At 38.1% G+C, this 16,635-nt stretch overlaps 1 protein-coding gene across 8 annotated transcripts in view; it reads right to left on the bottom strand.

The window, feature by feature from the left end:
• The window catches only part of NRXN3 (neurexin 3), a 1,036,119-nt gene that overhangs the window by 103,074 nt on the left and 916,410 nt on the right, over window positions 1-16,635 (bottom strand). For 4 of the 8 annotated variants that reach the window (XM_074868522.1, XM_074868525.1, XM_074868523.1 and 1 more), the window contains exons 4-5: window positions 15,153-15,242; window positions 8,579-8,886 (exon numbers count right to left, since the gene is read on the bottom strand). In XM_074868522.1, the coding sequence (XP_074724623.1) occupies window positions 8,579-8,886; window positions 15,153-15,242 (398 nt within the window). Of the gene's footprint in view, window positions 1-8,578; window positions 8,887-10,199; window positions 10,260-15,152; window positions 15,243-16,635 lie in introns of all 8 variants that reach the window. The other 4 variants (XM_074868527.1, XM_074868524.1, XM_074868528.1 and 1 more) reach the window with 2 other exon arrangements.

Here is a 16,635-nt window from a genome sequence, read left to right as displayed (position 1 = left end):
AGCCATGTCACTCTCCATCTTTAAATCTTGCCGTTTCATTCCCATATCTCTATAAGATAGCTGTATCTTGTCCTCTGGATCTTAGTTCCTTGTCTGCACCTCGGTATTCATCCTTTCTCTACCCACTTTCATATGTTTAGCCATTAGAGCATTCCCAATGTCTCCTACTCTCTCGTTCACACCTCCTAATAAACTACTAGTATTCCCTGGAAGTGTCCTTACCCACAAATCTATTTCCTTAGCACGCCCGATCTCAGACACAGCAAAATGGGCAACACAGCACCAGTGGAAAACTCTCAAAGCAATTGTTAGGGAAGAGGGTCCCTTCATGAGTAATAAGGGTGAAAAGCCACAGACCAAATTTTCTCCAAAAACACGCTATAAGAAAGAAGGGGAGCATTCGCATCCCATGCAATACCAATGAAATCCAATTCCTCACTCCTTTTGCTTTATTCTTCAGTTGAAATTTTGTGGAAACAAATTCTTATCTTTCAGAATATAATAGAAGTAATTTTGCAATCAAAATTAACAACATCCCACCTACTCATATGCCATCTAAGGGAGGAGAGAAAGAATTGGTGGTTGTATAGGCTGTCTTGCTAATCGCTACTTTTAAGAGCTGTACCATGACAGACATATCTTGCAAATCAGTGACAACTCATCCCACAGATGAAAAAGAAACTTCTGTTTCTGCTAGTTAACAACACCATCATGCTACAGAAAATGCAAAGCATTAATTAGATGGTTTCAGAAAGCGGGTCTGTCACAACAGCATGGATGTGTTTCTAATTTCTGCACATTCATTCAAATATGAGCTAGGAAAGGTAAAAGGTACATTCCCACCTCTCAGCCAGTCTTGTAAAAAACCCCAAACAAATAAAATGGAACTATATGTTCTGGAAGTATTTTGGAAATGTCTACAATTTCTAGGCATTTCCCTGAAGTATATAAATAGTGAGCAGAGCAGATATGCTATAACAAAACGTGAGCCAATCCTCCAACTATATTTGAGCTATAAACATTGATTGTACTCCATTTATTTCTAAGCAGTTGCTTTTGCAGTATTGGATCTCTTCATCATATATTGTTGCTGCACAACCATCCTAGAACAATACACTTGTCCTATTCTTTCATTTGGCTTGTGATCAAATATATGGTCAGCTATAGTAGCTTTGGTTCCTGAATACTGTATTAATCAGATTTTGAAAATAATCTTCCACGTGACTTTCAGGAATCCTTTTTGGCAGGGCAAATTACATGCCTAAATACACAAAGGGATACTATGCCCTGAAAAAAATGTACATACTGATGTTATTAAGGGTACTTTCTGAGAAATGTATGCCTGCCTGCCTGTCTGAAGAAGGTAGGTATCAGTTTACTACAGCTGTTATTACAGCTTCTTATCTTTTTATTACAGAGAAGGGCATGTTTTTTGGTCACCTAAAATCAAGCAAGTATTTCAATAAGTTCTTGATCAAGATAAAAAAATTCATCAGAGAAAATCTAAAAAAGTGCTGAAATTCTAGAAACGTGCTAGACCAGCCCCCCCTTCATATACTGGGCCAAATTTTTATGTCCAGAATTCACAGTAGAACAGAACTGGGTACATGTCAAAAACACCAGCTGAGATTTTGCTGCAAATCCTAAATGATTGCCAGATTAAAGGCAATGTAAATTCAACCTTTATAGAAATGAATTAGCTAACTTGGGCCTTCCGTAAACTATTGGACTGAAGAAATCAAAAGACAATGTGGGTCCCAGCAGAACACACAGAGGAGTGGCTGAAGTGACTACTTGACAACTCTACTATATAAAAACAGGTTATCCAAAGAACGAGTGTAATCTTTATTTTGAGAAACCATACTATGTGTCAACTTGTGGCACTCAAGTTTGCCACACCCATGTAAACAGATCCCTCCTCTGGAGTCATGAAAGGGTAGTCTCCATTTGGAGCCGACAGTGGTTACTAAGTTAAATGTTCAAATATCACTAGTGATAATGTCAACAAATGACAGAGTACACCAGCATATGCATGGGCTGTTTTACACATTACAACATTATTACTGTAATTGTGCTTAGCAGAAATACAAGGCTTATTTCCATCATCACTACTTGTCAGCACCTGGGAGCGTAGGCTGGAAAAATAATATTACAGTAAAATCACATTCTCTTTTTGGATGGGTACTGAACTCCTCATTCACTATGGCACTTCCAGAAATGCAGCACACCTGTCTTCTGCAGAAAGTTAATGAAATGATGAAAATATAGGATTATATTTTAGATTATATGAGTTTTATAAGTAATCTGAGTATCCTGAATGGTACATCAATAAATATAATTTAAACACACCACAGCACTCCCCCGTCTAATACTCAGTTAAAACTTGGAAAATATTTTTATCTCTTTCCCATATAGAACATTACCATATCATATACATGTTTCTGGCTAGGTAGCTATTACATTACATGCAAAAGATTCTGTATTTCAGTGTGCACTAAATCTATTTCTATGCTACATACTTGTGAAGTATTTAGAGGTCATTTGGTATTATTGAATTAATCACTCTGTAAGCTACATAAACAATGGTTTGCATGAAAATTTTCTATCCCACATTTGGATTCTTGCTTCCAAATTCTGCTTTATTTCTCTGCCCAAACCATGTTACCATTTAATCATCACAGAAGAGATGTGACTGTGAATAAGTAAATGCCATTTTGTGAATTTAATTTCAGCAATTCAACTTTACCATCTCACTCAACAGGACTGTAGTGCAGGAGAAAGGATTCCACTCTGAAAGATGGTACAGGTCAGGGGCTTTGGTCTCTTTAAGAAAAATTAGTTGAGGAACAAGCAGAAAAGGAAGGATGAGTGCCAGACTGCGTAATTCTCAGCAGTACCAATGGGGCAGTGAAGTCTGTCTTTAAAGCAGAGACTCATCAAAAGCTCTTTTTTCATTAGAGCTTTGCAGTCTTGGGATGAAAATGTCACTAGTGACTTATAAGAAGCAAAAACTAAAGGCCAATTTCTTCCCCTCCCCAAGTTATTATCTATGAGTGTAAAAGAAAGTACCTAGGCAAGACCAAGGGTGAGACAATTTTATTTGTCTTAGCTGACAGTGAAAGTCTAATTAGACTGACAAATCTTCTGTGCTATTTTCCTTTGTGATATGCACTGTAAGAAAGGATTTAGCCTGGAGCTGCATGTTATGGAAAGACATTAATCAAGGTTATTGGACCTTCAATAGAAAACACAGTTAAAGGCTGGGAAGCCTAATGGTTAAAAGAAAAGGTTGAGAACCTTATTCTGAGCCATGTCGATGGGCTGGACTCTCCATAAGGATAATGGGCAGATCCCCTCTTCTATTCTTTAGAGAGAACAATCTGCATATTATGTATCATACACTGTCATTCTATGGCTCTAAGATCATAGCTGAAAACGTCCACAATAATTTATTCTCGTCATCTCCAAGCTACAGTTTGAACAGTTTGGCAAGTGTCATTATCCTCATCTCAAGAGGCTGAGGCATGCACTGGATATGTAACAGAGCACACGGTTTCTCTTTCCTCATGGAATGCATAACCAGAAGTCCATCTGTCCTCCCAGAAGTGTCCTGATCTCTTTTTAACAGAAAACTTTCTGTGATTTTGGTCTTGGGACCCCAGGCATCCATGTCATAGGGCAGACATATTAGGGGCCTGCCCCAGGTCAGTGGGCCCTAGGGCCTCTGGAACTTATCTGGAGCAGTCGTCCTTACGGACCCACACCAGCTGGAATCATATCTTGGATTCACTGAACCGAACACGTTTTCAACGGAAGACTCATGTATCACCATGCATGCTTTTCTAGACTAGCTTTACTTAGTAATTAACTTCAAAGATATCTTTACACAAATCATTTGAAAACTGAATGACCCATCTGTGAACTGGACAGAATGTGCCACATGAGAGCATATGGAGAGGCTCCTAAAAAGCTTTGAGCAGTGACTGACTAAATAAATTCTGAGCATATAAGCAGCTGACATGGAAGCAGAAGCCAAGAGTATGAGTGTCACTTTAACTCTTTTTCACAGAAGTCTCCCAAACCCAGAAATCCCTGAACTACTTTGCTAATAATTGAAGCTGTGCTTTAAATCAAGAAAGAGAGACACATGGGATTCCAGGGCCTTTAACAATTGCTAATGAAGTAACCCTGTGAGAAACATGGCAGCCTTGCAAGAATACGATGTGGCACAGTACAGTGACTCTCATCTAATAGCAGCCTGCACAGCATGCTACTGTACAACACACAAAAGCTAACGGCTTGTCTTTGAGGCCTTCATACGGTAACGTGGCAAAGCAGAAATCCCAGAGAGAATATTATTATCGAAGGAGAGTCTGGTGTGTCGGGGCCCTGAGACCAGCAGCAGGAATTTAGTACAACACATGTCACTTCTGAACAGACTGTACTTAAATCCAGAACAAAACTACACGTGAGAAAGTCAAATCAGCATTTCTACTCAGGGGCAGCAGAGCACAAGCACCATTTGCAACTCACTGAAATCAACACGAATCGAAACTCCTTTTTCTCCCTTATTTTCAGCTAACAGAAAAAGGTCAGCTCTTGTTATCTTCCTTCAAGGCCTCTTTGAAGGATATTTGAATCACAGAAATGTTCCTATCAGTATAGCATACAGTCATACATCTCAAGTGTTTCTCACTCAAATCCTGCCTGTCCTCCACTGATCTGAGTTTCACTGCCTTGCAGAAATGTTATTATAAATTTTAAAACAAAATGAAGTTACAGAGATTGTAAATCCTAATACCATTGCCACGAGGTATTTCCAGTAATATTTTTCACTCAATTCCCTTTGTCTTGGTTGTTTGTCCAAGACTAGATCCCATGTCTGAGATCTTCACAAATTGAAAAGCATGTCATTGCTCTATGCATATACCATGTATTTTTAAAGCACTTAATTTTCCCAGCTGTTTAGTCTAACTGTGCTCTAAAATACTTCTGGCGGTACTCAGACTATCTAACTGCAGGAGGTATCTTGGTGTACGTTATGAGCTGAAGAAATCTTTGCAGTTATCATGCTCTTCTGTATTTCCTAAACAAGTGATGTGTAAATCTAAATCCTACTGAAATTTCCCTGGATTTTGTATCACTGGGATTACAGATTTGATATTCTGCACAAGCTTTATATGCATTCCAAAAAGGAGAAGTTTTAGTTACTTATATATGAAAATGAGTAATACAAATAGCACAGATAGTTCTAATACAGTAAGAATAATAATTCTTTATCCTGATTCTTGCTATTTTGCATTAGATGCTTTACTTTTACTTGTATCATGCTTGGTATTTCTACAATGGGCCAGAACCCTTCTGAACTAAATAGCGTACATGTGCGGAATAAAAAGTACATTTTGAACCCAAGGAGTCTGAAACCTAAGCACAAAACAAGGTATCACAGATGGATACAGAAAAACGGATAGTAAAATAAAAAATGTGACAATATTGATTGGCTTGATAAACAGCTGCCTTAGACCATCAACAGCCTAACCTCTGACAACTTTTTGGCACGCATCATGATGAAAGGAGGTTTCCAGTTCATGGGATTGGAAAAATAACCTGCTGTTGCCTTGTGGATGGTACCAGGAAGCAGAAAGATTCTGATTAAATCTAAGAAGTGAGAAAGAAATGCTTGAATTGTGCTGATCAGAATGGTGAGAGAAGAGGCTAAACTGTGAATAGTGTTGAAAGTGAAGAAAACCTGTTTATTTCTGAACAGAAAAGAGAAGAGAAAGCTGGAGCAAGGTAATAGCTAACTGTATTTGTACCACTCATAGCCTTAGGTAGGTATATTTTACATTCCCCAAAGAACAAACTTGTTCTATTAGATTTTTCCACCACTTAGATCCGAAATTGTAAGCAGGCTTGACAATGGTGATGTTGAACACAAGCAAGATGAAATAACCATTAGACATCTGAAAACCACAGCTGGAGATACTGCCCAAACAGAAAAAGACAATTTCTTCTCACTTTCACCACCCAAATAACGCAACTTAAGCTGACAGAATCAAATTCTACCAAGAGTATGGAAGAAAGGTGAGCCATCTGTGCTGCGACAGCAATAAAGTGGCCTGATATTGAAATGCTGAAAGTTGTAATGGAGGTACATATTGACCTTTATCTTTCTTTCAGTGGGTAGCATGAAGTGTCAAAGACTTATTGCTTTAATATCAGCTGAGATGAGGTCATTTGTTGTGGTGCATGTGTATGCAGGAAATCACTGCTCTTACATGTTTTTAGAAGCACTTTGACATTTTATTAAATCTTTTTGATGCTCTTTCAGCACACAGGTCTCTACAGGCTGAGTGAACTGCCATGTAGGCTAGGCAGGAAGCTTTCCGGAAGAGCTCCTCTTCAAGTAAGCCAGGGTCACTTCCAGCTTGACGCAGCACATAAAGATCCAGTGCTACTCTCTGCTACAGTCCTATAGCTAAACACAGTTCTGCTGACTTTATAAATTATAGAAAATCTCTAATAAACTAACAAGAGCAGGATCAGGACCACAGAATTTATTCTTCTGGAGATGTAATTGTACAAAGATTTTATCTAAAATTAGAGCTAGCCACTGAGAAGGAACTGTAATTCTTTCAAAGTTTATGACAAATAGTGACCAAACCTGGGGTAATTGCCCCTCATTTAGCTGAGACTTTATAAATCACCTATTGGAGTTTGAGGCTAATAACTCAATCTCAGTCCTGCTGCCAGCTGGAGTTACAGACTACCAAGGGGGGCAATGTTAAACCTTGGCTTGGAATTAATTAGTCTGATAGTTGTAAATTCCACTGCAGCCAGATGTACCTCACAGAATCACAGAATGGTTGTGGTTGCAAGGGACCTCTGGAAGTCATCTGGTCCAAATCCTCTGCTCAAGCAAAGCTACCTAGAGCTGGTTGCCCAGGACCATGTACAGACACCTTTTGAATATTTACAAGCATGGACACTCCACAACTTCTCTAGGCAACATGTGCCTGTGCTCGGTAACTCTCACGGTAAAAAAATGTTTCCTGATGTTTAGAGGGAAACTCCTGTGTTTCAGTTTGTGTCCATTGCCTCTGGTCCTGTCACTGGGCACCACCGTTTTCTTTATACCCTCCCTTCGGCTATTTGTACACATTGATAAGATCCCCCCTGAGCCTTCTCTTCTCCCAGCTGAACAGTCCCAGCTCTCTCAGCCTTTTCTCATAGGAGAGACGCTCCAGTCCCTTAACCATCTTAGAGGCCCTTTGCTGCACTCTCCAGTAGCTCCATCTCTCTTTTGTACTGAGGAGCCCAGAATTGGACACAATACTCCAGGTGTGGCCTGATCTCTTACACAATTCAGAGGATGATTTTTGTGTTTTCTTATCCTAAGTGACCAAGACTAGATAAAAAATAATGAGAATGGTCATGTATATACAAACACAATCCGATTAAACCTTCAGAAGCAGTCAGAAAGCAAGCATGCAACTTGTATGATTACAGACTTCTAAGTCCTTGATTTCATTAAGGTCTTCTGTCCCAAGCAGCAGAAATTGCTTCAGGGAAGCAGATGGAATAATTTAAATTTCTTCTCCAACTATACAACATACCTTTCTCCGAAGGTTTAATAAAGGTACACTCTGATCAATAATCACTTACCAGTGTCTCAGCCAGTGTATACTGATGTCAATGAAAGTATGTTGATTTCTACAGGATTAGGTTCTGATATAAATAAAGACTGTAAACCAAATGTTTGATCCTAGTTGATAACATGATAGTAGGCTACTGAAATAAATAATTTTCAAAATCTGTTCCACTGCTGGTTATTTACATGATTCTTTTCTTTGCACAGACAAGGATAGCCCATTTAAGGTGTTTATTTTTAATCAGTACCATATTCTACCACACAAGTGGTTCTAAAACCATTGCATTTTTAGAACTGAAAACACTACATTGGCATAATTAAGCCAGAATATCTGAAATTCATTTTTTTTTGTAGGAATGAGTTTTACCAAAGACATTGGAACCGTTCTGTGCTGGAACATCTACATTTTGCAAGAAACTGATCTTGATAGCGTTCCTTTAAAATTTTCTACAGGAAGGCTATAAAAGGAAAATGAAAAATGGCTCTACCTGGAAGTAACACTCCATTGCTTTTCTCCCCATTATGAACTTCACTGTTGCATCAGTAGATACAGTCATAATAATAAATAACCATACACCCACCCCTCATTAAGCTTTGTAACTCTCTTAGGAACACATTTCCCCACATATGGAACTGCAGAAACATAGCTAAAATCATGTTCTCGTTCACATTGGGGCAATCCTACTTACATAAATGGGGTTGCACTAGAACAGAATGTGTACATGTGCCATAATAATTCATCCAGCTGTTTGCTCACCAACACAGGAAGACAATATTTTGTGATGATTTACCCTATACAACATTACTAAAATAAAGAGTTCAATGGAGCATGATTCAGAGAACATGGCTCCCATTAACTTACAAGTGAGCAGTGAAACAGAAGACTAAATAGGAACCCAAGGAAATGCAGAAGACTAATTGACTCACCTGGATGCTGGGTGGCGACCGATTTTTTCGGGTTGTAGTGGTGGCCATTGTAGTTGTGGTTTCCATGACTGTAGTAGACATTTCTGGTGGCACGGAGGTTGTGGGTGTTGTTCCCAAGATGGAAGGGACTTCCCCAACAAGTCGGACACTTCCATTGATTTTAATGTTGGGGTTGTTCTCTGCTGCCATGTTCAGCACTTTCAAGCCATTGTAATAGAGACCGGAGAGCTGGCCTTGGAAGAGACGCCCTCTGTCCTTCCCTCCTATGGCTATTTGCGCCTGGGTGTTGAAGATCGTTAACTGTCGTCCTAGTGAAGGGGGGTGAATAACATTATTGCCAGACATTTCCTTCACTTTGCATCTTACACTGAGTCCTGGCCAGAAATGATGGACAACAAAGAAGTAGATTCATTCCTGGTAGTGTTTATGATGACTGTAGAAATACAGTATGGAAGTGTACTGCCTAAATCTCATTAGTAAGGAAGATTAGCCTGAAAGCAAGAATAGCTAAAACTGAACTTTATACTTCAGCATTCATTGACGTATCAAAACTCTGGAGAAGCTGTGACTCAGAAATTGGAACTCTTTTAGAGTTGGACCCATTTTAAACTACAAATAAGGCTTCAATACGTGGCTGTATTTCTACTATCAGTTCAGATTGCAGTACCTATCAAGGTTTAGCCCATAAATAAACCTTGTATTTTAACTGGCCAAAGGACAGGATTAACTCATAAAGGCACTTCTAATAATGCAAAAACCTTAAGGGGTGGCTTGAGGACAGTAAAACATCAGAAAAAATTGATGGTAATATAAGGATTGTGTAGGAATCTTAAGCCAGGATCAGTCGTGATCTTCCACCTGTAAATTTTGTGTTGTGAAGATTCACAAATCTAAACACAAGAAACACCAAATGCAAACATTTGTGATGTCTCTGAAAGAGCAAAGTTTTTGAAATAGCAAGAATAACATAGTGCTTCAGATGGTTAAGCCCCAGAATGCCCTACATGTGACTCCCCTTTACAGACAGTGAAATTCAAATGTAGGCAGGTTAAGTGGTTTATTCAAGGTCACACCTTGAGTGTTAGGAGTGGTCTAATATCATATGTAATGAAAAATGTATTTATTAAAAATGAATCTAGTAACAATTGCCAATTCACCTGGTTTTGCAGGATAGTTAAATCATATTCAGCCTGGACTGCTCTATAAATACTGTTTATGTCCCAGGCTGCACTAGGTTGACTACGTTGAGAAATAAATTGCTTCACGCAGTGCAAAGGCAGTGCCTATAATTTCACTGTTCCTCAGAAGATTAGGGGCATGCCACCTGGAATCTCTTGAATTAACAGAGAACCAGACTGGGCAGAGCTCAGAAGGGTTATCAGTGCAGCAACAAGTCAATCATCATTCAAATATCTACTGTCTTTTCCCATTTTTATGAAGTTTGCAACACATGTCCCCATCCCATTCCCACTCCCCAGTTCTCACTCAACACTTTCTCTCTCTAGTCAACCCTGATGAGAGGTGCAAAATGCCACCATGTAGCAAAACATAGCCTATAACCCACTGCTCATTCCTTCACAGCCAGTGGTTAGAGTAGATCAAAATATGAGGGGGAGCTCACCAATTTTGGTGGTCGTCGTGACGGGTCTCGAAGTCAAGTGGTGATGCGGTGTTGCATCATCTTATGGTAACAGGATGGACCATGGGAAAGAGAATGGGGACAAGAGAAGAAATGTATCTGAAAGGAGTTCCTGTCCCCAAAGGGCCCTAGCTAACTAAGCAAAAGTGTATGGAAAGGTGTAACATACGGACATGTGGAGGTGGGCTGCACATCCCTTGTGCTCCTCACCCACAGGCTTGGAAATGAAACACTAGGACTTCATCAGGGTGGAGTAACTGCATTGATGAAGAAATGAGAAATAAAAATGGAGGGTATCCTTCCCCTGGAAAGTGTTGAAACACCTGATGCGATATTCTGCATCTCAGGAGGTTTTAAACTTACCAGAGGCAATGTATGTCTATTAAAACATCAGCAATCATGCACTGAAGCCACACATCCTCAGCATGTAAAAACAGAGCCTTTCCTCTTCTCTATGAGGAAAATAGGATCCAGTAAAAATGTCAAAATATTCAGCCCTCTCAGCCCAGCTTCTATCTGAGCTAGCAGAAATGGCGGTGTACACTGTAGAAGGCCAAACTCTTGTCATATACCATGTCCTCGGAGTTCCCTTTTCTTCCCTGTCCTGTTGTGCTTTGGATTTTTTAGTGGATATGCTGCCAGTTCTTTACTACACCATTTTCCTTTCTCCTCATGTCTTCCCCCCCTCTAGTACTATATTTCTTTCCGTACTGTCCCTGCCCCTATGTACCAAGACATTTCACTTGCTACTGTTCCCTCCTTCCCACCTCACTCATGATAGAGTGCCAAAAGGCAGAGGTGAGATGACTAAAAAACAGGGAGTTTCACTAATCTTGAGATACTATCCCAGAAAATGGAAGGAAGGTACTGACCATTCAAAGTTTTCCATTTCCATTTTCATTCCTTTCTCCCCTTGAATCAATAGTGTATCTTTTTTACCAAAAGGAAAGGGGGTGGGTGATGAGGAGGAAGGAGAATTTTTGCCATTCCAGCTAGGAGAGCTCCCCAAGCCAGGATAGAAAAGGGGTTCCCTCACTTTTACTGAAGGATTACAACTCTGCTCAGGATGTCATCTATTCTCATAGCACAGCTTTAGACATGTCTGTCATATCTCTTGCTTTACTGTCTAGAATGAGGAGTTAGTATAATAAGGCTGAAAAAAAAATCATGTCTCCACTTCTGGGCCTTCATCTGCATCTTCCAACACTGAAAAAAAGTGTACACCAAGGACGTGGCCCCACTCCAGTAAAAAAGGAACTTCGATTGTGGGTTTTGGGGTCTTCCTTGTTTGTTAAGTGGTCTTCCAGTCCAGGATTCATTCACTTCACCATATGGTTAATGCTGGAGACAGCACTGGGACTAGAACTGTATTTGCTAAAAGAACAATCACGTGTTGGAGTCACCTACAACCTGTCATTCCTCATTCTTTATGATGGTGTACACGTGCATGAATAAAGACAACAGGGAAATGCATATGTAATGACATAAAACTGTTGAGAGAATATACACTTAATTCTGGCACTGTAGGTCTCCTAATCATTCTTTTGATAATATGGATCTTAAGTCATTACTTCCCCCAAGTAAAATTTATGTGGCCACTGAATTTTATTGAGGAACTATTTACATTAGTAAATTCTACTAGGTGTGTAAGGGGTGCAGACTTACAGTCCTTTTCCACAGAGAACTCTTCCTACTGCTATTTTAGTGTCATACTGGAGAAAAATGAAGAGCATATTTTAAGTTTCTGAAGGTGTTTTGTAAATATTCTGAATAGTTCAAGCTCTTGTTTCTTTGTTTGCTCTCTCATTGACTTCTTCATTTGGAAAACTGAATACCAATTAAAAATATTATGGAGAAATCTCAGTGAAATGTAACTTTTCCATAACACTAGAAGAGATTTGGGGCCTGACTTTGCAAATCCTAATTCACACTAATAGTTCTTGCTTCAAAAGTACAGTCACTCACATCAATGAGACCTCACATATAAGTAAGAGAGATTTGCAGAATTAAGGACTTCCAGGATCAGTCCTTTTGATGAGATGCTTCTGGGTCTTTATTAGTCCATCCAGTTGCAGAATAGGTAACATCTATGCCTTAGCAGACACCATGTATTCTGCTAAGGAAATCTGCCAGTTTTATAAGTACTTAAATTGAACAATTCAGCATTAATACTTCTTTTTTTACTCACATACATAATCTCAGTGAAGTTAATAGTGTTTAATGTTTTGCTTATTACTCATATAATTCAAGATTGTAAACCTGGGTTCCTCTAAAAAATATTTTAAACCAATTTATAAAATTAAAAAGACCACCAAAACCAGTAATGATGCCACTTCAGAAAGATGTTGTGTTATATTTGTTTTCCAAGAATGAACTATTTCATTATTATGAATAATGTAACAGTAGTACCAAAGGAAGACCAAATTTATGGCATTCAAAAATGTCAGTTGAAAAGTGTTTCATCTTACCTCACTCAAGACAAGAACTCATATGGACAAGACAGCTATTCTATATGCTGTCTCTTTGATGGATCTATCTATTCCTCCATCCATCAGTTCATCTTGTTCCATTTTGATAGCAAGATACCCTTTCACTCATCATCTTTATAAAGTCTTCTGACAGAAGGTTTCCATGCTGGATGGATGACCAGATGGATGAGCAGCTTGGTGAACAGCTAGGTAAATTACTCATTATTTTTTAATTTGAGTGGTACCTAAGTTGCTGAAAATGTGTATCTAATATGGAACGAAGGAACAAAGCTATATTGTCTCAGATGCTAGACTGCACAATGTCATTCCCAACACAAAGTGTAAAGACTGAATTTCCTTTCACTTTAGTAAAAACATGGCTCTACCCTTCTATCCTGAAAACATCCAGTGCTTTGAAAGTGTTTGAATGCTCAAATATTGTCTCTTTTAGACCCTTCTGCATGTGTGACTGTCTTTTCACGAGCATCAATATCCACAAAAAGTAGACTTCAGTTCAAAACTTCAGGATGGCTTACAAATGAAAGTGCCTTGGCATGCTTATAAGCTCAATCTTGGAGAAGCAGTGAAATAAAAGATTCGGTGGAAAACCAAAAAGGAAAAAAAAAATCCAAAACAACAAAACCAAAAAGGAAACAAAGGTGGGTTTCTCAAGCACATGAAATGCATCAAGGAATTAGACATGCATCTGTTTTAACAAAACTGAGGCAATCATCGTCTTTAGTGTTAAAGGGACTTTAGCAATTCAAACTTACCAAAATTATCCACTTTTTAGCGTTAAACTTTATTTATTTATTTTAGTTTGATCTTGTAAATTAACAGGGCAACCCACTGAGACTCAATAAGCATTTTCTGTATACCTTTATCTTAAAATTTATTTACAATTTAGCTGAATTAACTGTTCCACAAAACTCCGGTGGTCAAAAAATATTTCTGTTTTAGTTGCACAAATATTTTGTCTTACTTTTACAAATACTTTAGCTTCAGTTATAAACATTATACCATTCTAGAGCATACCTGAAAAGTGGGCAACACTGTCAGCTCTCACTGAAGTCAATGGGAACTGAGTGCACAACACTTTGCAGGATCAGACCCTTCACATAAAAGTATTTTGACTGTAGTAAGCCACATCCTTTGTGACCTTAACTTAATTCATATTGGCTAAATCAATTAGTTAATTCAGCTGAAGACAGAAGTTTGAAACAGAACATAAATTATATTTTTCCAATCCTACAAAACATTGGTTTTCCCTCTGAAAAATTTGTTAATAACCATAGTCTAAGTCAGCACAGAAAACGCAAGATCTGAGCTCAAAGGTCACTCTTTTTTATCAGCAGTACTTTCTTAAAAGGAAACAAGAGAAGATTGTGTTCTGCTTTTTCTAGACTTCAAGGCAAGGAGTTATTTATAGAGTTGGTTTTTTGTTTTTTTTTTTTTTTTTTTTTTTAATATCACTTTTAGTATAGAGGGTGATCTTCCTGACTTAAAGTTCACTGTATTACCAGAAGTCCAGCCCAAACCCTGCTGAAATCAGTAAGAGTTATTCTGTTACCCTCAACAGGCTTTGGAATGAGCTCTACATCCAAGATCTTTTTTTTTTCCCTCCAAATTCCTGCAAAAAAACCATTACTGTTCTGACACAAGTCCCATTTCAATAGGTCATGGAGTGTATGCAGAATTCTCACTCAAGCCAGCTGGACTTATGCACGTTAACAAGTCGTTTGCTGAGGCCAACCCAGGCAAACCCACAAAATTAAGTAGCGCTGCCTGAGATTCAGTTAGGGAAGAATTTTACCCATAACTTAGACAAATGTATCATTGGAGTGTTCAAACTGTACTCAAAACATAGCATAAAAGCAACAGAACAATCATCTTTCTCTGTCTCCCTCACTGTAGTTTAAATGAAAATGTTAAAAAATGTTTTCTTTACAACATTTTTAAAAATCTTTTAATTCTCTTAATACAATTAGGAAAACATAGCCATAGTGGCTAATCAGACTAGTGAGAAAAACTTACAGGAAGTGGTTTAACAACTATGTTTGAAAATTTTTAAAGAAAATTTTGATAATAAACATATAAATATAGTTTAAAAACAAATCGAAATAGGAAAAACATGCAGTGGTTAAATTGCCATAATACATGTTGTTGTTATTCACTCCTCTTTGTGTGGTTTTTTTTAGAAAACGTCTCCTGAATTTTTGCTTGTTTGTTTGTCATTACTATGATAGCAAGCTTAGAATTTCGTCCCTTTAACTGCATTTTAATAGCAATGTATTATAGCATGATTTATCAACATATGGCAGGTGGAAGCTGACACAAATTATAATGAAAATTAAAGCAGTCATTTATGCAGCAGGCGATTATCATTTAAGAAACATTTATTTGCAGGCTTTAAAAATGAGGGTTTAGAATCAAATGGGTTTAAAATGAAAGTTTTAATGACTGTTACCTTTTTCCTGCAGCCACTCCTCTACGGGCCGGTTATATTTGAAGGGGATTTTCTGTTTTACCATTTGGAACCGTTCACTATCAGTGTTGCCTTTAAAGTTTAAAAAACAGCTTAAAAACAATCTGAAAAGTCAATGAAATAGTTAAAACATCCTAGATTTTTGGGTTTTTTTATGACCTTATTTAGCTACAAATAAATAAATGCGCGTGTGTGTACACATATATATTTGAAAAGAGAGCGATTTATCTTTAGTAAAGTGGAGAATAGTCATACATCCAATTGCCTGAGGTTCTGGAAGGTCAAAAAAGTTAAATCCTATGAAAAAGATATCTCAGATGTTCCTCAGAGTATTTGTTTACCCAAATCAGTTAGAAGGCATGTGTAATTTGTCTGGGACATGAGACCTTGAGTGAACTCAGTGCCATGAGTTAAAACATTCTGATCAGACTCTAGGTCTGACTTCAGGAGGACATGGCACAATATGTCAGTCACACAAGCACACAGTGTTACTTCAATAAACCTTGCAGTAGTAAAAGATGTGTTAGCACTAGAAACCCAGTAAATAGAAAAAAATAAAGGAGGAAATTATAAGAAATTGATGCTGAAAGGATGTAATACAAGTAGTTTTAAAAAAACTAAGAGTGAGTAGATAGAAAAAAAGGGAAGTAAAATTTAGAAAGAGGAAGAGCTGTTAATTAAGGATATGTGAAGGCTTGTGTCCAGTTACCAAAGACTTGGGCCTGTTGCCAGAAGAAAACAGAAGCTTAGAAACTAATTTAAATGAAAGCAGAAATAATTACCCACAATGTAAATTCTGGCAAGTGCAGTTCCATTGTTCCGTGTTGATGGATAATAGAATTATCCAGTAAAGTGTGTTTTGGAGGAAAACTCTTATCACTCACACAGTGCAGAGAGGAATAGGATTCACACAAAGTCTTTGTCCAACTTCCCTGGCTACTGAAAAATTGTACAGGTCAGATGGGTTGGGCCAAACTCTAGTAGAAAGGGCCAGCTCAGTTTGATGGTGTTAGGAGTGACAGTAAACAAGTGCCATTGTTCTGCTTTTTCATTTTCTTCAGCTATAGTCACTTTCTGACTTCATGTATTGTTTTTATAAAAACTCTTCAGTCAGATAGGCATAAAAAGAGTGTATCTTTTACAGACTTCATTATAATATTGTAGAAAATCAGAGTAAGCCCCCAGCATACTGAAGTAACGCTACCATAAACAGAAGTTCAGTAGATGAGCAGTGCTCCAGTAAATGTTTTGAATAAATGGCAGTCCAAGAGTCAGCAATTGCTCTGCACAGTTTACAATACTGCTTTAAAATCCCACATACAAATAACCTAACGTGGCTTCATATTTTTTTGACTTTCTGAAACAGATGCTGGAATCTTTTTCAATGTAAAGACATGCTAAGGAAGAAAATATATTTGACTAACACCTGGCAAGATGCTCCACCCAGTCAACAGCAGACGCTTTC

Source organism: Strix uralensis, chromosome 4 (genome assembly GCF_047716275.1).
Source record: "Strix uralensis isolate ZFMK-TIS-50842 chromosome 4, bStrUra1, whole genome shotgun sequence".
Lineage (NCBI taxonomy): Eukaryota > Metazoa > Chordata > Aves > Strigiformes > Strigidae > Strix > Strix uralensis.
Note: the sequence above shows the minus strand (reverse complement) of the source record. Positions and strands in the feature narration are given on the sequence as shown.